This window comes from Oncorhynchus gorbuscha, linkage group LG10 (assembly GCF_021184085.1).
Source record: "Oncorhynchus gorbuscha isolate QuinsamMale2020 ecotype Even-year linkage group LG10, OgorEven_v1.0, whole genome shotgun sequence".
In the NCBI taxonomy this organism is placed as follows: domain Eukaryota; kingdom Metazoa; phylum Chordata; class Actinopteri; order Salmoniformes; family Salmonidae; genus Oncorhynchus; species Oncorhynchus gorbuscha.
Genome location: NC_060182.1, coordinates 72,205,436 through 72,229,548, shown reverse-complemented (window position 1 = coordinate 72,229,548; position 24,113 = coordinate 72,205,436). Strand labels below are relative to the sequence as shown.

The window sequence follows — 24,113 nt, the reverse complement described above, 5'->3', positions numbered from 1 at the left end:
GTGCCTCTTCAACCTCAGGATGCTGAATTCTGCTTGTCACCAAAAACACTCACAAACTTTTACAGATGCACAATCGAGAGCATCCTGTCGGGCTGTATCACCGCCTGGTACGGCAATTGCTCCGCCCACAACCGTAAGGCTCTCCAGAGGGTAGTGAGGTCTGCACAACGCATCACCGGGGGCAAACTACCTGCTAACAAGGACACCTACACCACCCGATGTCACAGGAATCCCAAAAAGATCATCAAGGATAACAACCACCCGAGCCACTGCCTGTTCACCCTCCAGAAGGCGAGGTCAGTACAGGTGCGTCAAAGCTGGGACCGAGAGATTGAAAAACAGCTTCTATCTCAAGGCCATCAGACTGTTATACAGCCATCACTAACATTGAGTGGCTGCTGCCAACATACTGACTCAAATCTCTAGCCACTTTAATAATAAAAAATGTGATGTTATAAATGTTTCACTAGTCACTTTAAACTATGCCGCTTTATATAATGTTTACATACCCTACACTACTCGTCTTATATGTATATACTGTACTCTATACCATCTACCGCATCTTGCCTATACCGTTCGGCCATCGCTCATCCATATATATTGTTATGTACATATTCTTATTCATTCCTTTACACTTGTGTGTATAAGGTATTTGTTGTGAAATTGTTAGATTACTTGTTAGATATTACATCATGGTCGAAACTGGAATCACAAGCATTTCGCTACACTCGCATCAACATCTGCTAACCATGTGTATGTGACAAACATTTTTTTATTTGATTTGCCCCTGGTGCGAAAAGTGCAAATCAATCCCAGAACAACAGTAAAGGACCCTGTGAAGATGCTGGAGGAAACAGGTACAAAAGTATCTATATCCACAGTAAAACGAGTCCTATATCGACATATACCTGAAAGGCCGCTCAGCAAGGAAGAAGCCACTGCTCCAAAATCACCATAACAAAGCCAGACTACGGTTTGCAACTGCACATGGGGACAAAGATTGTACTTTTTGGAGAATTGTCCTCTGGTCTGATGAAAAAAATAGAACTGTTTGGCCATAATTACCATCATTGTGTTTGGAGGAAAAAGGGGGAGGCTTGCAAGCCGAAGAACACCATCCCAACCGTAAAGTATCATGTTGTGCGGCTGCTTTGCTGCAGGAGAGACTGGTGCAGTTCACAAAATAGATGGCATCATGAGGGAGGAGAATTATGTGGATATATTGAAGCAACATCTCAAGTCATCAGTCAGGAAGATAAAGCTTGTTCGCAAATGGGTCTTCCAAATGTACAATGACCCCAAGCATACTTCCAAATTTGTGGAAAAATGGCTTAAGGACAACAAAGTCAAGGTAGTGTCCATCACAAAGCCCTGACCTCAATCCTATAGAACATTTGTGGGCAGAACTGAAAAAGCGTGTGGGAGCAATGAGGCCTACAAACCTGACACAGTTACACCAGCTCTGTCAGGAGGAATTGGCCAAAATTCACCCAACTTATTGTGGGAAGCTTGTGGAAGGCTACCCAAAACGTTTGACCCAAGTTAAACAATTTAAAAAATATATATATTTTTTAAATTTGACCCCTTTTTCATGGTATCCAATTGTTGTAGTAGCTACTATCTTGTCTCATCGCTACAACTCCCATACGGGCTCGGGAGAGACGAAGGTTGAAAGTCATGCGTCCTCCGATACACAACCCAACCAAGCCGCACTGCTTCTTAACACAGTGCGCATCCAACCCGGAAGCCAGCCGCACCACATGCGCTGGAGGAAACACCGTGCACCTGGCCACCTTGGCTAGCGCACACTGCGCCCAGCCCGTCACAGGAGTCGCTGGTGCACAATGAGACAAGGACACCCCTACCGACCAAGCCCTCCCTAACCCCGGCGACGCTAGGCCAATTGTGCATCGCCCCACAGACCTCCCAATTCGCGACATGTTACGACAGAGCCTGGGTGCGAACCCAGGGACTCTGATGGCACAGCTGGCACTGCAGTACAGCACCCTTAACTACTGCGCCACCCAGGAGGCCAAGTTAAACAATTTAAAGGCAATGCTACCTTCTCTCTACTATCATTCTGATATTTCACATTCTTAAAATAAAGTGGTGATCTTATCTGACCTAAGACATGGAATTTTTTAACGAGGATTAAATGTCAGCAATTGTGAAAAACTGATTTGAAATCTATTTGGCTAAGATGTTTGTAAACTTCCGACTTCAACTGTATTTCTGACTATATAGAATGTTTGCAACAGTAGTGTTTCATGACTAATTGATTAGTTTTAAAAAATGTAAAAGCATGAAAGCCTAACTTCTTGACTGGAAAGCCCTACCCTTTGCTGAGTGTAAGCATCAGTATCACAATGCTCTCTCAGGATGTTGTTTTTATACCAAACCTGGGTTCAAATTCTTTTTCAGGTATTTGAATTACTTTTCAATATATTTCAAGACAAGTATTCAGATACATATTTATTGAAGTATTTGAATATTGGAAAATATTTGGAAAATACACTCAAATATACTCCCATGCATTTAACCCAGCAATTTGGAAAATAGTAATTTGAAATAAAGTATGAAAATACTTTCAAATACAATTTGGTCGTCTATTTGATTTTTACAAATAACCATTCAAATACTCAAATAAAAGTACTTGTTTTGGGATGTGTATTTGAAAATACTCAAAAACACAGAATAGAAAAATAAGAAAATACTTGAATACACAAATATCTGAACAGGTCTGATTTATACAAATTCTATATATTTATGCGTTTCCTTTAAGTTTTAATGCTATATTTTTAATTTACTTTGCAAAATATGTACATTTCATTGAATTTCTGTCTCTCTGTGTTTGTGCGTTTTGGCTCTCCCTTCTCCCATCAGATCTTGGACAGTCCATATTTTACACAACAACTTGCCTCCTGCCCTTTCTCAGTGACGATATTCTCAGCACTTTACCCTACACTATGATCTCCACTTTAGCTACATTCCCCCCATTCCTTCACAAAGACATCATTGAGTACCTGAGCACCTCTTTCCTCCCCATGGCTATATGTGAGTACAGCCACTCTGTATCAAACATCCATCTACATGCATGTGAGAAAAAAAACACTGTTGAATTCAAGACAAGTCATTAAGTGGGATAAGTATAATTTAATATGAGTAGCCATATCTTTTTAGCAGAAATATCAATGTGCATCAAGGAACTGTTTGGTTGGTGTCCTACTGTAAAGCACTACTTCATGAGGCTTGGGTTGTTTCTTCTCTTTTCTGCCCTTTTTTAGTGGGTTCCACTAGAAGAGAAGGGGGCGTCCCAGCATATGTCAATCTCTCTGCCTCCTCCATGCTAATGATTGCTATGCAGTACACTTCCAACCCAGGTAAACGTGTAACTTAGGTTATTCCCAACCAGTACAGTACGTCACAGTTTTTCTGTCATGTCGCACAGCATGTCTTTTGATTTCATACTGTGTTGTACCTGCCACCTATGTGACTTAAATCTTTGTCTATTTGTTTCCAGTATATCACTGTCAGTTGTTGGAGTGTCTTATGAAGCACAAGCAGGAAGTGTGGAAGGTATATGTTCACAAATGGAATGTGTCATAATTCACATAGATTAGATGCCCAAACAACTATCTCATACAGATGTAGGATCTTCATTTGATCACCCTCTTGAAGGAGAACTGCAACAGGGTGATGTCCATGAATTATAATCCACATAATCATTTACATTTTCTGTTGCTGCAGGATTATTTACTTGCTCAAATTAAGATCCTACATCTGTAGATATGGAAAGTGTCAGTGAAAAGCTTTGTGACGGTCTTACACGTTAGCTCATCACTATGGCCTGTGTTGTGCTGTGGCAGGACCTGCTGTATGTCATTTCGTACGGACCATCCCAAGTCAAGCCTCCAGCCGTGCAGATGCTCTTTCATTACTGGCCAAACCTAAAGCCCCCAGGAGCCATCAGTGAATACAGTGGACTGCAATACACAGGTGAGGTTGCTTATGGTCTGCCTGTCAGGCTGTGCTTGTATGCAATACAGGTGTAGGATTTTTATTTGATCACCCTATTGCAGGAGAACATTCCAGCAATACAGGACATACAGGACATTTAAAATGTATAGTGTATTTGAGGTTTGAAAATGCTTCTGAAGTTTTGTAATTTCCACTTTGAAATTTCAGACTTGATTTTCCTTTTACGAAAAATGTATCAACCACAACAAAAATGTCCATTAATTATAATCCACATAATAATCCACATTTCCTGTTGCAGCAGAATTATTTTCCTGCTGTAGCAAACTGTCTCAAAATAAGATCCCACATCTGTAGATCTCAGGTTGCAGCAGTCTAACCCTCCTCCCACACTACCTTTTCCCCTTTCCTTCTCTCCCTCTATTCTATTTCCCCCTGCCACAGCCTGGAATCCCATCCATTGCCAACACATTGAGTGTCACAATGCCATCAATAAGCCTGCTGTCAAGGTAACGTCTGAGTAACTGCTGTGCACTGTAGCCAATATAAAACACATACAAGACCGATATATATGAGAACATCCATTGTGTACACAAACATAAAGTGAATACACACAGTATGTGCCAGATTGCCATGGTGTGTTAAAGTGTCTTGGTGTTTGCTGCTGTAAGTGCAACGTTAAATGAGCCAGGGATTGCTTGAGTCACTGTGGTAGTTCCATGGGGTAATGATATCAGTGGCCACCCAACTCAAGGCCTGTTTGCTATGCTCAGCCTGTCTCTGCTCAACTGTGCTAAAAACAGACAAGTAGAGCAGAGACGGGAACAGGGGCAGGGACAGGGGCCGGATTTCAATTACCCAGGATTGCAGAGGGTGTGTGTGTGTGTGTGTGTGTGTGTGTGTGTGTGTGTGTGTGTGTGTGTGTGTGTGTGTGTGTGTGTGTGTGTGTGTGTGTGTGTGTGTGTGTGTGTGTGTGTGTGTGTGTGTGGAAGGGGGGGGCTAATTGGAAGCGATGACCCCATGCCGCCCCTGAGGATAGGGCGCCTGTAAGCGAGAGCAGTAAATTACAGAACACCATCTGAGCATCTAGGCCATAAGCACTGTAGCTTAATACAGGGCCATGCACAGATCATAAAGAACTGAACAGAACCATATGCATGCAGCCAGCTGCAGAGACAGGTAAAGTGGACATTACACACACACACACACACACACACACACACACACACACACACACACACACACACACACACACACACACACACACACACACACACACACACACACACACACACACACACACACACACACACACACACACACACACACATTTGAGTTTGAGGTGTTATCACGTGTCAGGGCACAAGCAGTGGAGAAATAAGGTGTGGTATACACTTCTTATGACCCCTAAAGCTAGATATCACTGCTACTACTGTATAGTCCATCTGGATTCAGTAACTGTCTGTTGTCGCCCTATAGATGTGCATCGACCCCACCCTCTCCGTTGCACTGGGAGACAAGCCCCCTCCTCTATACATCTGTGAGGAGTGCAGCCAAAGGATAGCAGGGTATGTGGTTGTAACCTCTTTCTCTCCACATAGATGCCATTCCAAACATCACCTGCTGTCTGCTTCATTATTCTGGTCTTTATCCCAAGGGAGAAGCATCACCATGGTTGCATAATTCCTTTGCTGGAAGTGTATTTTCAACGGAGGTATTCTCAGCTAACTATAATTTGATTTACATATTCCTGTGACCTTTACAGAGACCATTCAGAATGGCTTGTTGATGTGCTCTTGCCCCAAGGTGAGTGTTAGCAAACAAGTATCAGCGTTCAGGTTGCCATCTCCCTCTCTCTCTCTCTCTCTCTCTCTCTCTCTCTCTCTCTCTCTCTCTCTCTCTCTCTCTCTCTCTCTCTCTCTCTCTCTCTCTCTCTCTCTCTCTCTCTCTCTCTCTCTCTCTCTCTCTCTCTCTCTCTCTCTCTCTCTCTCTCTCTCTCTCTCTCTCTCTCTCTCTCTCTCTCTCCCTCTCTCTCTCTCTCTCTCTCTCTCTCTCTCTCTCTCTCTCTCTCTCTCTCTCTCTCTCTCTCTCTCTCTCTCTCTCTCTCTCTCTCTCTCTCTCTCTCTCTCTCTCTCTCTCTCTCTCTCTCTCTCTCTCTCTCTCTCTCTCTCTCTCTCTCTCTCTCTCTCTCTCTCTCTCTCTCTCTCTCTCTCTCTCTCTCTCTCTCTCTCTCTCTCTCCTCTCTCTCTCTCTCTCTCTCTCTCTCTCTCTCTCTCTCTCTCTCTCTCTCTCTCTCTCTCTCTCTCTCTCTCTCTCTCTCTCTCTCTCTCTCTCTCTCTCTCTCTCTCTCTCTCTCTCTCTCTCTCTCTCTCTCTCTCTCTCTCTCTCTCTCTCTCTCTCTCTCTCTCTCTCTCTCTCTCTCTCTCTCTCTCTCTCTCTCTCTCTCTCTCTCTCTCTCTCTCTCTCTCTCTCTCTCTCTCTCTCTCTCTCTCTCTCTCTCTCTCTCTCTCTCTCTCTCTCTCTCTCTCTCTCTCTCTCTCTCTCTCTCTCTCTCTCTCTCTCTCTCTCTCTCTCTCTCTCTCTCTCTCTCTCTCTCTCTCTCTCTCTCTCTCTCTCTCTCTCTCTCTCTCTCTCTCTCTCTCTCTCTCACACACATATGCAAGTACATACACGCACACATGTACCTCAATACCCCCAAAATCGAGTCAATCAGAGGGGAGTTATTTAGGCAGAGTGAACCCATTGTCTGTGTGTATGTTATACTGAATACCTACCTCTGTGGCCTCATTTTTACAGCTGAGATATCTGCTATTTGTCAAAAGAAGGTAAGACATGAACGTTGGTGCATTGATATGTGTTTGTGTTTGTGTTTGTTTGCAGTATTCATAGTGGTAAAACTCATGGCTAAACAAGAGTACCCCTTTCTTCTTCATATTAGAGCAACAAGTGAAGTAGACCGGTGAATAGAATTGTTTGCTAGTATTTGTTTACTTCTCTGTTGGATGGCTTTGCGTACATAATCACGGACTGTGGCTGGGCCTCCCTTGCTATGTCATTGCTGGTTGTGTATAAATATCATGCCTTCATGCCAACATCCACCCAGTGTTCATTTAACCATGAGCAGTAAAACTGCTGTGTAATTGATTTGAGGACAGGAGAGAGATAACCACTTGTGTCATTTTAAGTGGTGGCAAAAGAAACACGATGCTAGCCTGCTACAGGCTAACGAGGCCCAAAGAAGCTACAACTTGCACTTCGACATTTCATATAGCAGACCATCACATTTATCTCTGAAGTGTTTAAGTACCGTGCACTTTCATCTGGAGAGTCCATTCACTCGAACACTCTGTTCATTACTTGTCTAATGGATGGTCCAGTCTTAATGGAACTGGCAGGGCATGATGTTTGTTCCGGAACACAGTCCAAAGGCATAAAAGTTCCCCCTTGGTTCCCACGGAGACTGACACACAAATCTGTCAGGTAGTGTATCAAATCAAATCAAATGTTACGGGTGTAGACTTAACCGTGAAATGCTTGCTTATGAGCCCTTCACAACGATGCAGAGTTTAAAAAGTATAATCAAAAGAAAAGACTAAGCTGAGCAGCCCAGGGTTGTCATGGGAAACAGCTGTCCTATATCTAGTTCATCCAGCAGTAGTTTTAATCCTCACACAGCCTTTTCAATAGGCTTTGTCCCACTGCAGAAAGCTCTTACCTGGATCCACGCCAACTCTCTCATTATCAGCACACACATCATTGTTCTATCTGAGATGTGATTGCTTGTCAGAGTTACAGCTAGAATAGGGATTGCTTTCACAGTGCTCTGCAGTTACAGTATAAGATATACTGTAGTGCAGTGTTCCCCAACCCACAGGTGATTTTATTTGGCCCCCCAAGTTATCTGACCAAAGTTGTTTTTTATTTGTTTTTGTTGGACATAGAAGACTGTAAAAACACCAGTAAATCAGCTCCAAGTGATTAGAATTTTAGAAATCTGTTCCAAAGGATTCCCATGCATAATAGTGAGATACAGTATATGTGATCATATACAAATGTAAGCAAGGTTTGAAATGATGATGTTTTAGAGAGAGAGGGGAGAAGACAGGAAGAGAACAGAGAGAGTGGGGAGAAGACAGGAAGAGAACAGAGAGAGAGGGGGAAGACAGGAAGAGAACAGAGAGAGAGGGGGGAAGACAGGAAGAGAACAGAGAGAGAGGGGGAAGACAGGAAGAGAACAGAGAGAGAGGGGGAAGACAGGAAGAGAACAGAGAGAGAGGGGGAAGACAGGAAGAGAACAGAGAGAGAGGGGGAAGACAGGAAGAGAACAGAGAGAGAGGGGGAAGTCAGGAAGAGAACAGAGAGAGAGGGGGAAGACAGGAAGAGAACAGAGAGAGAGGGGGGAAGACAGGAAGAGAACAGAGAGAGAGGGGAGAAGACAGGAAGAGAACAGAGAGAGAGGGGGGAAGTCAGGAAGAGAACAGAGAGAGGGGAGAAGACAGTAAGAGAACAGAGAGAGAAGGGGGAAGACAGGAAGAGAACCGAGAGAGAGGGGAGAAGAAAGGAAGAGAACAGAGGGAGAGGATCTGTTCATTTGAAAGGCCAGAGGTTTCAGTGGCTGATCAGCTGAAACCAATAAGACACTAAAAGTACAGTCTCTATCTAAGAATGATGCTATCTGTCCCATGGCAGCCTATTCTTTAGCATACACACACAACAAGAACACAACTCGTTCTTTTAATTTAGGACGTTTACACATCAATTAATTTATTGAGGCATAGGACCTTTTAAGGATAGCTTTTTTTCACAGTGAAAACAGTTTATTAGGATTCTTATATTTTCTCAGTTTATAAATTATACGAGGAGTTGTTTTATCTCATTGTCCCCTCTGTCTTGTAGAACTGTAGCTCTCATGTCAGGAGGGCAGTTGTCACCTGCTTCTCAGCTGGTTGCTGCGGGCGCCATGGCAACCGACCCGTCCGCTACTGCAAGCGTTGCCATGTCAACCACCACAGCAGCGAGGTGGGGACTGCGGCGGAGACCCATCTGTACCAGACCTCCCCACCTCCCATCAACACCCGCGAGTGTGGGGCAGAGGAGTTGGTGTGTACTGTGGAGGCTGTTATCAGGTACTTTTATTTGTATTTGGTGCATTTCATTTATTTCACCTTTATTTAACTAGGCAAGTCAGTTAAGAACAAACTCTTATTTAAAATGACGGCCTACCCTAACCCAGACAACGCTGGGCCAATTGTGCGCCGCCCTACGAGACTCCCAATCACGGCTGGTTGTGATACAGCCTGGAATCGAACCAGGGTCTGTAGTGACGCCTCTTGCACTGAGATGCAGTGCCTTCGACCGCTGCGTCACAGCATCACAGGCAACACAGGCAACCAACCGCATGCTTCACAGTAGCACTGTATACAACCACAGTTATCTCTCTATCACTATCTGTCTATCTCCCTCTTGTCTTTCTGTCTGTCTCTCTCTTTATCCCCCCTCTCTCTCCATCCATCTATCAACATCAGTCTACTGAAGGAGGCAGAGATCCACGCGGAGCTGCGTGAGTTTGAGCTGAACAGGCGTCGTCAGATGGGCCTGTCTGCCTCCCACCACTCCCTGGACAACATCGACTTTGACAACAAGGAGGACGACCAGCACGACCAGAGGCTCCTCAGTCAGTTTGGCATCTGGTTCCTGGTGCGTGGCTCGCTGGTCTATTACTCACTATCACAGTTGAGAGATTAGGATGTTGACACACCTGTCTGGGCTCTTATTACCAGCCTGTGCTGTACTCTCTTCATAGTGCAACAGTATAATGCTTTAACCGTATCCGTCTCCGATCTTGGAAGCCCCTGACTGACCATGTTACACCCCATCCTTGCCCCCACCCCTGAAGGTGAGCCTGTGCACCCCCAGTGAGAACACGCCCACTGAGAGCCTGGCGCGGCTGGTGAGCATGGTGTTCCAGTGGTTCCACTCCACAGCCTACATGATGGACGACGAGGTGGGCTCCCTGGTGGAGAAGCTCAAGCCCCAGTTTGTCACCAAGTGGTTGAAGACCGTGTGTGACGTGCGCTTTGACGTCATGGTGATGTGCCTGCTGCCCAAGCCGGTGGAGTTTGCCAGGGTGAGGAGGAACGGGGAAGGAGAAGGGGTGTTGGAGGGTAAAGGCAGCTCAGTAAGTGTTCGTGAGGGGTTGTAAAGGTGTAATGTAGGGTAGTATGAGGTTAGGAATGTTTCTCTGGGGACAATGCACACTGGAGGGACAGTGTGTGATGGTTGTGTTTCTTGGTGAATATCCCCCTTGGTTATACTGTACCTGACCTTGTGTATGTGTCTATGTACCCATATCCCAGGTGGGGGGTTACTGGGATAAGTCTTGCAGCACGGTGACCCAGCTGAAAGAGGGGCTGAACCGGATCCTGTGCCTGATCCCCTACAATGTGATCAGCCAACCGCTATGGGAGTGCTTCATGCCAGAGTGGCTGGAGGCCATCCGCACTGAGGTGCCTGACCAGCAGCTCAAGGAGTTCAGAGAAGTGCTCAGGTACTGTATACTGGACCTCCTCCAAGTCACCTAGTTCAATGGTGTCCTATGGTTACTGATCATGCACAAATCATTTTCTGCCTTGTGCGAATAATAGAATGTTATGTGAAATTATATGTGACTATGTGTAACACACAGTGAAAATGGTTTCCATGGTCCCACCTGCTAGTGATACACCTGAGAGGGGATATACCAAATGCTCATGGCCCCTCACTCCTCACCCCTCTGCTCCCCCTGCAGCAAGATGTTTGACATTGAGCTGTGCCCTCTGCCCTTCTCCATGGAGGAGATGTTTGGGTTCATTAGCTGCAGGTTCTCAGGATACCCAGCCTCTGTGCAGGAGCAGGCTCTGCTCTGGCTGCATGTGAGTATAAGGCCTGTGGCTTTTTATGAGGATCCATTTCATATTGTGTGGTTGAAATGAAATGCACAGGCTGTCATGATGTGTGAGTGCCTGGGCAGGGACTGTACTGAATATGGAACTGGGTCACAAGGCTAGCATGAGACTGGAGTTCTAAGAGTGAGAGAGGAAGGATTTTGCTTTTGACTCCATATGCACTCACAGCCTGCTGTCCTATATACGTGGAAAGGTTTCTTTCACGACTGTGATAACAGACACCAAAGTAATTCAATCTGAATATATACAGTTGAAGTCAGAAGTTTACATACACTTAGGTTGGAGTCATTAAAACTAGTTTTTCAACCACTCCACAAATTTCTTGTTAACCAACTATTGTTTTGGCAAGTCGGTTAGGACATCTACTTTGTGCATGACACAAGACATTTTTTCAACAATTGTTGACAGGCGGATTGTTTCACAATTCCAGTGGGTCAGAAGTTTACATACACTAAATTGACTGTGCCTTTAAACAGCTTGGAAAATTCTAGAAAATGACGTCATGGCTTTAGGAGTTTCAGATAGGCTAATTGACATCATTTGAATCAATTAGAGGTGTACCTGTGGATGTATTTCAAGGCCGACCTTCAAACTCAGTGCCTCTTTGCTTGACATCCTTGGAAAATCAGAAGAAATCAGCCAAGACCTCAGAAATGAAATTGTAGACCCCTACCCGTCTGGTTCATCCTTGGGAGCAATTTCCAAATGCCTGAAGGTACCACGTTCATCTGTACAAACAATAGTATGCAAGTATAAACATCATGGGACCACGCAGCTGTCATACCACTCAGGAAGGAGACGCTTTCTGTCTCCTAGAGATGAACCTACTTTGGTGCAAAAAGTGTAAATCAATCCCAGAACAACAGCAAAGGACCTTGTGAAGATGCTGGAGGAAACAGGTACAAAAGTATCTATATCCACAGTAAAATGAGTCCTATATCGACATAACCTGAAAGGCCACTCAGCAGGGAAGAAGACACTGCTCCAAAACCGCCATAAAAAAGCAAGACTACGGTTTGCAACTGCACATGGGAACAAAGATCACACTTTTTGGAGAAATATCCTCTGGTCTGATGAAACAAAAATAGAACTGTTAGGCATAATGACCATCGTTATGTTTGGAGGACAAAGGGGGAGGCCTTCAAGCCAAAGAACACCATCCCAATCGTGAAGCATTATGTTGTGGGGGTGCTTTGCTGCAGGAGGGACTGGTGCACTTCACAAAATAGATGGCAACATGAGGGAGGAAAATGATGTGGATATATTGACGCAACATCTCAACATCAGTCAGGAAGTTAAAGCTTGGTCGCAAATGTGTCTTCAAAATGGACAATGACCCCAAACATACTTCCAAAGTTGTGGCAAATGGCTTAAGGACAACAAAGTCAAGGTATTGGAGTGTCCATCACAAAGCCCTGACCTCAATCCTATAGAACATTTGTGGGCAGAACTGAAAAAGCATGTGCGAGCAAGGAGGCCTACAAACCTGACTCAGTTACACCAGCTCTGTCAGGAGGAATGGGCCAAAATTCACCCAACTTATTGTGGGAAACTTGTGGAAGGCTACCTGAATCGTTTGACCCAAGTTAAACAATTTAAAGCAAATGCTAGCAAATACATATTGAGTGTATGTAAAGTTCTGACCCACTGGGAATGTGATGAAAGAAATTAAAGCAGAAATAAATCATTCTCTCTATTATTCTGACATTTCACATTCTCAAAATAAAGTGGTGATCCTAACTGACCTAAGACAGGGCATTTTTTACTAAGATTACATTTCAGGAATTGTGAAAAACTGAGTTTAAATGTATTTGGCTAAGGTCCGACTTCACCTGCATATAGGTCATACATACTACAGGAATATGTGTAGAGTACTACTTATACATTGTCTTCTCTTTTGCCTCTCTGAATGTCTCTGTTGTCTGTTTGTGTGTTTTATGTGTGTGTGTAAACCTGTTAACCTAAACCTGTTGTCATTAATGTGTCTTGTATGTGAGTTTGGTGTGCATCTTTGCATGATATCTTGTGTGTTTGTGTACCTGTTGGTGTATGTGTGTGCGTGTCTGGTTGGACACAGGTGTTGTCAGAGCTGGACATTGTGGTGCCTCTGCAGCTGTTGATCGGGATGTTCTTTGACGGGGTGAACTCAGTGAAGGAACTGGCCAATCAGAGAAAGACTCGAGTCTCAGATCTATCTGGTGAAAATACTGAGGCTCGGAGGGTGAGATATCGTACTAGTCATCAACTCCCATGCAAAACTACCTAAATTACACAGAAATAAGCTATTATCACTCAAATTTCCCCTCTCTCTCAATGAAACAGTAAGAAGAGTAGAACAAATGAGCTGAGGAACTATACAGTTTACATCCACAATCTGAAAATGCTTGCTATCTATTTACCCAGCCAGCACATAATGTTCTGAGAACCATCTGTTTCTTAGAGCTTGGTGAGAGTGTGGTTGTCCTATAGTTATTTTGCATACAACCTTCCCATAACTTTCTGGGAATTGTGCAGGATAGCTGATTGGTTGCTTGGCAGCACATTTAAGGAACTTGACAAAAAAACATTATTTGCTTGGTATTTCATTACTATAACAGAATGTTTCCTAAAAGTTCAAGCATATTTTGGTAATGTTCTAGGAACGTTCTCCAACTGGTTTGACATTGGGAATGTTCTCAAATAGATCAGAGAATGTTAAGAAACAATGTTCTATTGTGGGAATTTCAATACTTCAGCATAACATTTCCTACAGGTTTCCTCATGGTTCTATTTAAAGTCATGTTTTCAGAACATCAAGAAAACTTTAAAAAAAAAAAACCACAAGAAAACCTTAGTAACTTTCAAAGAACATTTGAACAGTTAACCTAAGCAAGCAGTGTTATTAATAGTCATATTGAATTATGTTCTCAGAACGTTATTTATTTACCTTAAAATAACCTATCAAACCTCCCAGGAAAACTTTCAGGGAACCGCAGTTAAACATTCTCAGAACCTCCCTGAAAATGTACCTCCAATGTACCTCCCAGAACAGGCAACATTTTCACTTCTGTTCTCAGAACGTTAAAAAAACGTTCAGTTTTACCAGTCAGGGAACTTGCCTTCGTTCCCAGAACCAATGGCAAACCAGAAAAGTATGTTCCTACAACTTCCAAGGAACCAAATATGCTAGCTGGATACCCTCTACTGTCAACCATCCACAGGCATATGTGTTGCCCTGGTAACTGCTGAAGTCTAAATATAGTTCTATTTAAGGGGCTTAATTGAGCTCTGCCATCATTCAGATTTATCTGTGAAAGTTAAACCCTTTGGCTCATCTATCCACAGCATATTTCTACGCCTGAATACACTTTGATAACTTGGAGGGTAGATCTCATGACAGTACAATTATGGAACGATGATACCTGTGTGTGTGTGTGTGTGTGTGTGTGTGTGTGTGTGTGTGTGTGTGTGTGTGTGTGTGTGTGTGTGTGTGTGTGTGTGTGTGTGTGTGTGTGTGTGTGTGTGTGTGTGTGTGTGTGTGTGTGCGTGTGTGTGTGTGTGTGTGTGTGTGTGTGTGTGTGTGTGTGTGTGTGTGTGTGTGTGTCCCTAGGAAAGCGTGGTTTCAGATCCAGGCCATCTCGGGCCGCACAACACTGTGAGCCCGTTCCCCAGTCCGTTCCGGAGCCCATTCCGGAGCCCCCTGCACTGCAGCCCCTTTAAGAACCTGGGCCATGCTACGGGACACTGTGCCCTGGACCTGGACTGTGATGATGATGACATGAACCTGGGCTGTTTCATTCTCATGTTCGACCTCATCCTCAAACAGGTGGCAAGCCCATACACTGCAGACATGGGTTCAAGTACTGGTACATTTTACAATACCTCATTGAATACCTCAGAGCCACCAAGCTGAGTTTTGTCCCACTTTCTATTTCTGTGGGTTCTCCTTTTCAACAATGTTGTAGTGGTTCCTTACTTCTAATAATAATTTAATCCATTTGTAAAGCGCTTTCCATTATACAGAATCATCTCAAAGTGCATAATCTAAAAAAAATAGCAAATAGAAAAAAAAGACAGAGCAACTGACACTAAAAACCCAGCTACAATGTCCTTGTTCAGATGGAGCTCCAGGATGACGGCGTGATGCTCGGTCTGGAAAGCAGCCTGGGGAAAGACATTGTGGGCATCATCAACAACGTCTTCCAGGCCCCGTGGGGGGGCTCCCACACCTGTCAGAAGGATGAGAAGGCTCTGGAGTGCAGCCTGTGCCAGTCCAGCATTTTGTGCTACCAGCTAGGCTGTGAGCTCCTGGAGAGACTCACCCCCAGGGAGGAGATACGTCTGGTGGTGAGACACACAAGCAGACTCCTGTAAAAACAGCATGTCCTGAATCGGTCCAATTGTTTTTCAATGGTCTGTAATTCTTACTGTATTTGGTTGTCAGTAGACATTATTGTGTCTTGACTATAGGAGTCAACAGACATCTTGGAGGACACATTGCTGTTGCCTCAAGTGTTTGGGCCTGAACAACGGACAAAGCAAGGGGCAGAGGAAGCGGACAACCCTGCCAGCACACACACTGACAACCCTACAATTCAAAGTTACTCTCCTGACAACCCACGTATGTATTCATGGCGAAATAAAGCTTGGGCTGGAAGGGTTTTGGATTGAGTACAGAATATCTCAGTGTACTGATACAGATCTGATGAAACACAAGCAGAACCATTCTCAGTTGTGTAGGTGTAAATACCTCAGCATTACCAACATCTAATCCCAAATGTATTTCATGACATGAAGAATAAAATATGAGATGAACACTTCTCTGTAACAGTTCAGAGGCTGCGTACAACATGAAAAGGAAACACTGCATAGTTTCTCCTCTGCTGGGGAATTCTCTCTTTTTACAGCAACGATTTCTCTCTTACAGCAATGAAGAATAATGCTGATAAGAAGTTTTCCTACCAGCAGCTCCCTGTGTCTCTCAAGCTAATATACACTATTCTGCAGGTACCTGCCAGTCCACCTTTATCCAATGTTAAGTCATCTTGTCAATATATAACTTGTCTATAGAATATAATAGATGCCTAATCAAAGACAATAATCCTGTATCCTCATTAGAAAAGATTGAGTGGGCAAAGGAAATGTACCCTTTCTTCCCTTTGTAGGAAATGTACCCTTTCTTCCCTTTGTAGGAAATGTACCCTTTCTTCCCTTTGTAGGAAATGTACCCTTTCTTCCCTTTGTAGGAAATGTACCCTTTCTTCCCTTTGTAGGAAATGTACCCTTTCTTCCCTTTGTAGGAAATGTCTAAGTTTGAGGAGCCTGATATCCTGTTCAACATGCTGAACTGTCTGAATATCCTGTGTCTCCACGGAGAATGTCTGTACCTGGCCCGTAAGGACCACCCCCATTTCTTGGCCCACATCCAGGAGAAGATGCTCATTCCCAGGTCAGCAGTCACCATCACCGCATGGTGCCCCTCCTGCAGTTTCACACGTAGCTTGTTGTTTGTTTACAGAAATATCCACTAGTACTTTCTTTAAACATGCCTTGAGCCATGAGATGTAGCGACATGCAGAAACTGAAATCGTTGATCACGATCTTGAAGTCAGTTGAACTTCATCAAATACGCGAAGAGCAGCCAGGTATGCGTGTGTGTCTAATGTGATAGTGTGTTCCAGCCTGTGGGCCATGCTGAAGTCTGAGTTCTGCCAGCTGGCCTCCTTGGCCGTGCCCCAGCTCCTGCATGCCCTCTCCCTCTCCCACGGAGCAGACATCTTTTGGAACCTGGTGGACAGCAACTTTAACAGCAAGGACTGGAAGATACGCTTCGAAGCAGGTGAATTTGATATGAGCCTTCAACTCACGTATGTGTGTGTGTGTGTGTGTGTGTGTGTGTGTGTGTGGGGGGGGGGGGGTACTGTATGTGATGATAGGAATGTGATGATATGAATAGATACAAACATCTATCTTTGATTTCATTTAATGTCACAGAGCGCCAATCAAGGGAAAGGTGGATATCTCGTCAGTTGTACAACTGAATGCATTCAACTGAAACGTGTCTTCCGCATTTAACCCAACCCCACTAAATCAGATTAGAATATAGTATAATAATATCAGTCTGTTAAATTCACATGAAGTCATTTAACAGACTCTGACTTCAAACAGCATAGAAAGCAGATGTTTATTGCATATTGCTTGCAAAGTAACATGGCAGAATAACATGAACAATTGCTAAGGGGAAGGATGTGTCATGACTACAGGTTGTGTACACACGTGAACCGTAGGATGATGATCATGAATTTTAATGATCTAATTATGGCCTCATATTAGCTATTCTGAAACATGGTCATTTACCTGTTTGTGTAAATCAACCCAAAAAGATACCAGTTGGGTGCCAAAGCATCACTATGGCCCACATGCAATCTGGCTGCAATAATACTATCTCCACTCCCTCTACTGCCACACTGCCATCTAGTGACACAGTACATTACCCATCACTGTTAGAGTGATGCTGCTTTTAACATTATCCTTTGCAGTGTTCTATCAAACTAAATGTGACATGGCGCTGAGATGTTGTCTTGTGCCCTGTCTGTGTTGTCATGGGAACTCCCAGTGGAGAAGGTGGCGGTGCTCTGTCGGTTCCTAGACATTGGTTCTTTGACGAAGAACCACCTGCTGAAGTACTCCCTGGCACATGCCTTCTGCAGCTTCCTGGCCTCTGTGGAGGATGTCAACCCGGCTGTGGCCACACGCGCCAGGCTGCTGCTGGACACCATAAAGAGCCCAGCACTACAGGTGATTAACACATAACTATCTAGGCCAAGATAAATACTATTAAACTGCCATACAACCACTTTTCATGTGACAATTGATAACGTGTATGGAGTCTTTCTTGTCCTGGAGGACAAATTGCTTCGCAGCAAGTCAGAAAACAATTTTCTATTGATGAATAACACAAAAACATGTAAGTGCAGTGCTAACACTTGTGTATGTCTGTGTTTGTGTGTCTGTTTCTGTATGTCTGTGTGTTTGTGTGTCTGTGTCCGTGTGTTTGTGTGTCTGTGTCTGTGTGTTTGTATGTCTGTGTCTGTGTGTTTGTGTGTCTGCAGGGTTTGTGTCTGTGCCTGGACTTCCAGTTCGACACGGTGGTGAGGGACCGGCCCATCATCCTCAGCAAGCTGCTGATGCTGCACCACCTGAAGCAGGAAGTCCCTGCCCTCAGCTGGGAGTTCTTTGTCAACCGCTTTGAGACGCTCTCCCTGGAGGCCCAGCTACACCTGGACTGCAACAAGGAGTTCCCTTTCCCCACTAGTATGCCCAGCTGGGGGATTTTATCAGTTACATAATCTGCAGAATAGAATTTTCACTATGACTTATCTTCAATACAACAAACCAAGCATGTAGGGAAACATAAACCTGTGAAATCAGAACATTACAGTTCATGTTCGTGTGGTGGAGGTGTGTTAAGTGTTATGAGACATCGGCACGTTGATGTATGTTATTTATCTTTCCTTCCTTGCCTCTCCTTGTCAGCCATCACAGCTGTGCGCACCAACGTGGCCAACCTTAGTGATGCAGCGATGTGGAAAATCAGACGGGCTCGCTTTGCCAGGAACCGCCAGAAGAGTGTGCGTTCCCTCCGTGACAGCATCAAGGGCCCGTCCACAACCAAGCGAGCCTTCTCCCTCCCAGAGACTCTGTGTAACCGACTACGTGAGTGTCCATCGGTTGGTTAGGCTACTAGTCCGTAGGTCTCAGCTTTTGTCTGTCCCATGCTTCTACTGTTTCTCTCGGCATCTATTCACCTCTGTTCTGTTAGTATACCTACAAAATCTTTATTCCTGTTTGTTTCACTCAATTGCATATTATCTCAGTGATTTGTTATCTTGCTGGAGGTAAGAGGTTTTTGTCTTCTCTGTGATTTCCTCATTGACCCTGCACAGGATGCGGTCTGAGTTTCTGGGAGAGGGGGTTTACTGTTGGCTTTAGACTGTGTGGTTGTTGAGCTTGAGTAAGCAAGTGGAGGTGAAATGATTAATAGAATAACTCGGAAAAGTCTCAGCATCCAAAAACATATTAGGATCACTTTATGTGAATGGTGTGAGACATTGGGATGTATAGGGTTATCTGGAAGCTCAGACTTGTGTCCTGTGCTACCTCCCAAGAACATTCTCCTAAATTGCATTCTTCATGTGTGGTTTTTAGCATTAAGGCTTACGAGGCAAGAGCACTCTGCCCCGACTCTGGGAGATATGATAGAGAAAGTCCTGCCAGGTAAATAACAACCCAAATCTAAATATAGAAACAGATCAACATTCCCTTCAGCATAATCGCATCATATGACTTACTTATGGCTACTGATAAAGTTGATGGGCATCAGGAAACTTGATGAAAAAGCAATGTTTGCTCTTCACTGACATTCATTGCTTTTCATCCAAAAATTCATAGATACCCACTGGGCATACACTGGTTGAATTCATGTTGTTCCCACGCCATTTCAATGAAATGACGTTGAACCAATGTGGAGTAGACGTTGAACTGACATCTGTGCCCAGTGGGTAGTCCTTTACTCTTGCTATCTTGATAGCTTGTCATTTTCCGTTTGCATTTGACATATTCCATGACAATGTTAAAGTGACGTCCATATAGGTAATCACCCTGCCAAATGTAGACCAAGTTAGGTGACTGTCGTACCCTCCCCCGAGCTTTGTTCCCCTGCTTCACCGCCCCTCTCCTCTCCATCCGCTCCCATGTCGGCAGCACGCTTCCTCCTGCCTTTTAACCCTGATCCTTTGGCCCCTCTCCAAGGCCACAGCCCCTCAATGGAGGATGACTCGGTCATCAGGGACCTGCTCCCAGAGGATGCTGGGATAGATCACCAGACGGTGCACCAGCTCATCATGGTACTCATGAAGTTCATGGCCAAAGACAAGAGCAGTGCTGAGGCAGACATCGGCAGTGCCAAGGCCTTCAACTCGGTGAAGCGCCATCTGTATGTGCTGCTGGGCTATGACCAGCAGGAGGGTTGCTTCATGATCGCACCGCAAAAGATGAGGACCTCCACCTGCTTCAATGCTTTCATTGCTGGCATCGCACAGGTTAGAGGATATCATTAACCCTATAAATGACTCTGAGTTAATGCTGTACTAGTTCTAACATTTGTTTTAAAAGACAATCCTTGAGTAAATCTAGAGTTTAATCCCGAGAGAAATCCTGCTTCAGTTGGGAGTAAATGAAAGATGGGAGTTTTTCAGATTGTTTCCCACTGTAAAGTTTGAAGTATTGTGTTGCTGCTGTTGAATGATGTGAATTATGACAATCTGTCAAGCATCAAGAAGAACCTGGTGTGATGTGATATCTCCTCCAGGTGATGGACTACAACATTGGGCTGGGGAAGCAGCTGCTCCCTCTGGTGGTCCAGGTGTTGAAGTACTGCACCTGTCCCCAGCTCAGACACTACTTCCAGCAGCCGCCGCGTTGCTCTCTCTGGGCCCTGCAGCCACACATCAGACAGATGTGGCTCAAAGCCCTGCTGGTCATCCTCTACAAGGTACACACCACCCACAGTTGGAATATAATGAAATCTTATTCACCATGTGAATGTGTTTACATTGTAAACTTTATAGATGCAGTGTGTCTATAATTGATTACCTGTAATTGTGAAAATGTAATATTGAGGACAGCTAATCTATATATATTAAGTTGCTTTGTACTCTCTTACCCTTCACTTCTATCGATCCTGTGTGTGGTCTCAGTACCCCTACAGGGATATGGATGTGAGTAAAGGGGTTCTGCACCTGATCCACATCACCATCAACACCCTGAATGCCCAGTACCACAGCTGTAGGCCCCATGCCACTGCTGGACCCCTCTATAGTGACAACTCCAACATCAGCCGCTACAACGACAAAGAGAAAGGTGGGGACAACAGCGATTATCACATGCCTGGATTGTAAATATAGGCTTTTGTTTTAAATGATCGGGAATAAGAATGGAGAGTTTTGGACATACATTACATTTACATGACATTTTAGTCATTTAGCAGACACTCTTATCCAGAGCTACTTGCAGTTAGTGTATTTATCATAAGATAGCTCGGGGATACAACCACATATCACAGTCATAGTAAGTACATTTTCCTCAATAAAGTGAGGAGTGGATGCGAGGGTGGTGCTGTGGGATTATTTAAGATACTCTTTGAAGAGGTAGAGTTACAAATGTTTTCGGAAATATGAGCAAGGACTCTGCTGTCCTAGCTTCAGGGGGAAAGCTGGTACCACTATTGGGGTGCCACGACAAAGAGCATGGACTAGGCTGAGTGGAAGCTGCCCTCCTGTAGGGGTGGGAGGGCCACGAGACCAGAGTTAGCAGAATGGAGTGCTCGGATTGGGGTGTATGGTTTCAGCATTTAACCTTTATTTAACTAGGCAAGTCAGTTAAGAACAAATTCTTATTTACAATGATGGCCTACCCCAGCCAAACCCTAACCCGGACGACGCTGGGCCAATTGTGCTCTGCCCTATGGGACTCCTAATCATGGCCGGTTGTGATACAGCCTGGAATCAAACCAGGGTCTGTAGGGATGCCTCTAACACTGAGATGCAGTGCCTGAGATGCAGTCCACTCGGAAGCTCTGAAGGTAGTGAGGGGCAGTTCCTCTTGTTGCATCGTAGGCAATACCAGGGACTTGTGGTGTATGCAAGCTTTGACTGGAAGCCAGTGGAGTGTGCAGAGGAGCGGGGTGACATGGGGGAACTTGGGAAAGTTGAGAACCGCTGCTGCATTCTGCAAAAGTAGCAGGGGTTTGATGGCACAAACAGGGAGCCCAGCCAACAGCGAGTTGCAGTAGTCCAGATGGGAGATGACAAGTGCCTGGATTAGGACCCGCGCCTCTTCCTGTGTGAGGTAGGGTCGTATTCTTTGGACGTTGTAGAGCATGAAGGAGGACATGACAGCGCCGAGTAACTTGGTGTATAGAGAATAGTGAGAGTATGTGGTGCATCAGTAGTGAGAGTACATGGTGCAGACACAGATCCTCTCTACGTCACCTGGTAGGAGCGGCCTGCCAGGTAGGATGCAATCCAAGAGTGTGCAGTGCCTGAGACGCCCAGCCCTGAGAGGGTGGAGAGGAGGATCTAATGGTTCAGTGTCGAAGACAGCAGATAGATCTAGAAGGATGAGAACAGAGGAGAGAGAGTCAGATTTGGCAGTGTGGAGAGCCTCCGTGACACAGAGAAAAGCAGTTTCGGTTGAGGGACCCATCTTGAAACCTGACTAGTTAGGATCAAGAAGATCGCTCTGGGAGAGATAGCGAGAGAGATGGTCAGAGACGGAACGCTGAAGTGTTTTGGAAAGAAAAGAAAGAAGGCATACCGGTCTGTAGTTTTTGACGTCAGAGGAGTCGAGAGTTGGAGGAGGGGAGGGACTCGGGACATTTTGAAGTCAGAGGAGATTCAGCCAGTGGTCAGGGATGAGTTGATGAGGGAAGTGAGGAATGGGAAAAGGTCTCCAGAGATGGTCTGGAGAAGGGAGGAGGGGATGGAGTCGAGCGAGCAGGTTGTCGGGCTGCCGGACTTCATTAGTCGCAGGATTTCATCTGAAGAGAGATGGGAGAAAGAGATTAAGGCGTAGGGTACTTCTGTGCGAGTGGGACCAGAGGACTCAATAGGCTGAGTGTATGAGGAGTGGTTGACAAAGTGGTTGACAAAGTTGTCTGCAGAGAGGGAGGAGGAGGCGGTGGAGGATTAGGGAGGGAGGAGAAGGTGGAAAAGAGTTTCCAAGGTTAGAGGCAGAGGCTCAAAATTTAGAGTGATAGAAAGTGGCTTTAGCAGCGGATACAGAGGAAGAGAAGGTAGAGAGGAGGGAGTGAAAGGATGATAGATCCTCCGGAAGTTTTGTTTTCTAAAATTTTCGCTCAGCTGCACGCAGAGTAGGGTCCAAGAGGCAGAATCAGGAGACAGGAGTGAGAAGGATTTAGCAGAAGGGAGATATGATAGAATAGAAGAGGAGAAAGTAGTGGGAGAGAGAGAGCAAAGATTGTGACGGCTCATGACCATCTGGGTAGGGGCTTAGTGACTAGGGTTGGAGGAAAGGGAGACAGAAAAGAAAACTTGTGAGGGGACTGGGAAAGATGAGGTCAAGCATATTGTCTGCCTTGTGAGTGGGAGGGGACTGGGAAAGATGAGATGAGGTCAAGCATATTGTCTGCCTTGTGAGTGGGAGGGCACTGGGAAAGATGAGGTCAAGCATATTGTCTGCCTTGTGAGTGGGAGGGCACTGGGAAAGATGAGGTCAAGCATATTGTCTGCCTTGTGAGTGGGAGGGGACTGGGAAAGGCTGAGGTCAAAAGAGGCAAGGAGGGGAAAGAGAGAGTTGGATTGAATTGAAGGCAGATGTCAGGAGGTTGAAGTCGTCAAGTACGAAGAGCAGTGAGTCATCATCAGGAAATGAGCTTATCAAGGTTTCAAGCTCATTGAGGAACTTTCTAAGGACACCTGGTAGGCGGTAGATGACTACAATGTTAAGCTTGAGTGGACTTCAAATGAGGAGATGGACAGGTGAGGGAGGGAGAAAAAATTTAATCTCCACATAGGAGATTCCTACCACGATGACCAGATGCTCCTGGACTATGGGAGAAATTAAGAGAGAGCAGCTGGAGTAGCAGTGTACTCTTGGGTGATCCAAGTCTCCGTCAAAGCCCAAAAATACAGATGTAGGATCTTAATTTGACTTATATTGTTGCAGCAAAATAATCCTTCAGTAACAGGATTTGAAAATTTTGTCCATAATGTTGCTTGATCGGTGGTTAGGTTATTAGCTGGCCAAAAAATAGTCTGCGTGAAAAGGCAATACTGTTAATATAACTGTGTGTTAATGTGGGTTTTCAGTGAATTTATGTAAATCACAAAGCTCATCCGCATTTCCAGCAGTGCAAGAAAATAGTTAGCAACAAAAGACTGATGAAATTAAGATCTGTAATGTGTATGATGTTTTTTTCAGAGGAGGACAGTGTGTTTGATGAGTCTGACGTTCATGACACACCAACTGGAGCAGGCAACAAGGAGTCTCAGACCTTCTTTGCCCGTCTGAAAAGAATCGGTGGCAGCAAGTCTGTCAAGTACCAGCCGGTAGAGCTGAATGCCCAGAAAAGTATGAAAGTCGTCTCAAAGGATGACCTATTTTATCCAGCAAATACATTAATTGAACTTAAAT

At 44.8% G+C, this 24,113-nt stretch overlaps 1 protein-coding gene across 1 annotated transcript in view; it reads left to right on the top strand.

Moving 5' to 3' along the window:
• Nucleotides 1-24,113, top strand: part of LOC124046497 (protein unc-79 homolog) — a 45,419-nt gene that overhangs the window by 7,882 nt on the left and 13,424 nt on the right. Inside the window, 28 exon segments of the mRNA XM_046366922.1 lie at nt 2,884-3,054; nt 3,285-3,380; nt 3,521-3,576; nt 3,867-3,996; nt 4,420-4,484; nt 5,455-5,543; nt 5,741-5,781; nt 6,772-6,800; nt 8,872-9,101; nt 9,501-9,672; nt 9,872-10,102; nt 10,332-10,522; nt 10,763-10,886; nt 12,997-13,140; nt 14,509-14,724; nt 15,018-15,245; nt 15,369-15,519; nt 15,826-15,905; nt 16,199-16,347; nt 16,580-16,737; nt 17,515-17,696; nt 18,011-18,212; nt 18,435-18,614; nt 19,107-19,175; nt 19,710-19,999; nt 20,269-20,451; nt 20,657-20,819; nt 23,901-24,050. Of these exon segments, the coding sequence (XP_046222878.1) occupies nt 2,884-3,054; nt 3,285-3,380; nt 3,521-3,576; nt 3,867-3,996; nt 4,420-4,484; nt 5,455-5,543; nt 5,741-5,781; nt 6,772-6,800; nt 8,872-9,101; nt 9,501-9,672; nt 9,872-10,102; nt 10,332-10,522; nt 10,763-10,886; nt 12,997-13,140; nt 14,509-14,724; nt 15,018-15,245; nt 15,369-15,519; nt 15,826-15,905; nt 16,199-16,347; nt 16,580-16,737; nt 17,515-17,696; nt 18,011-18,212; nt 18,435-18,614; nt 19,107-19,175; nt 19,710-19,999; nt 20,269-20,451; nt 20,657-20,819; nt 23,901-24,050 (4,170 nt within the window).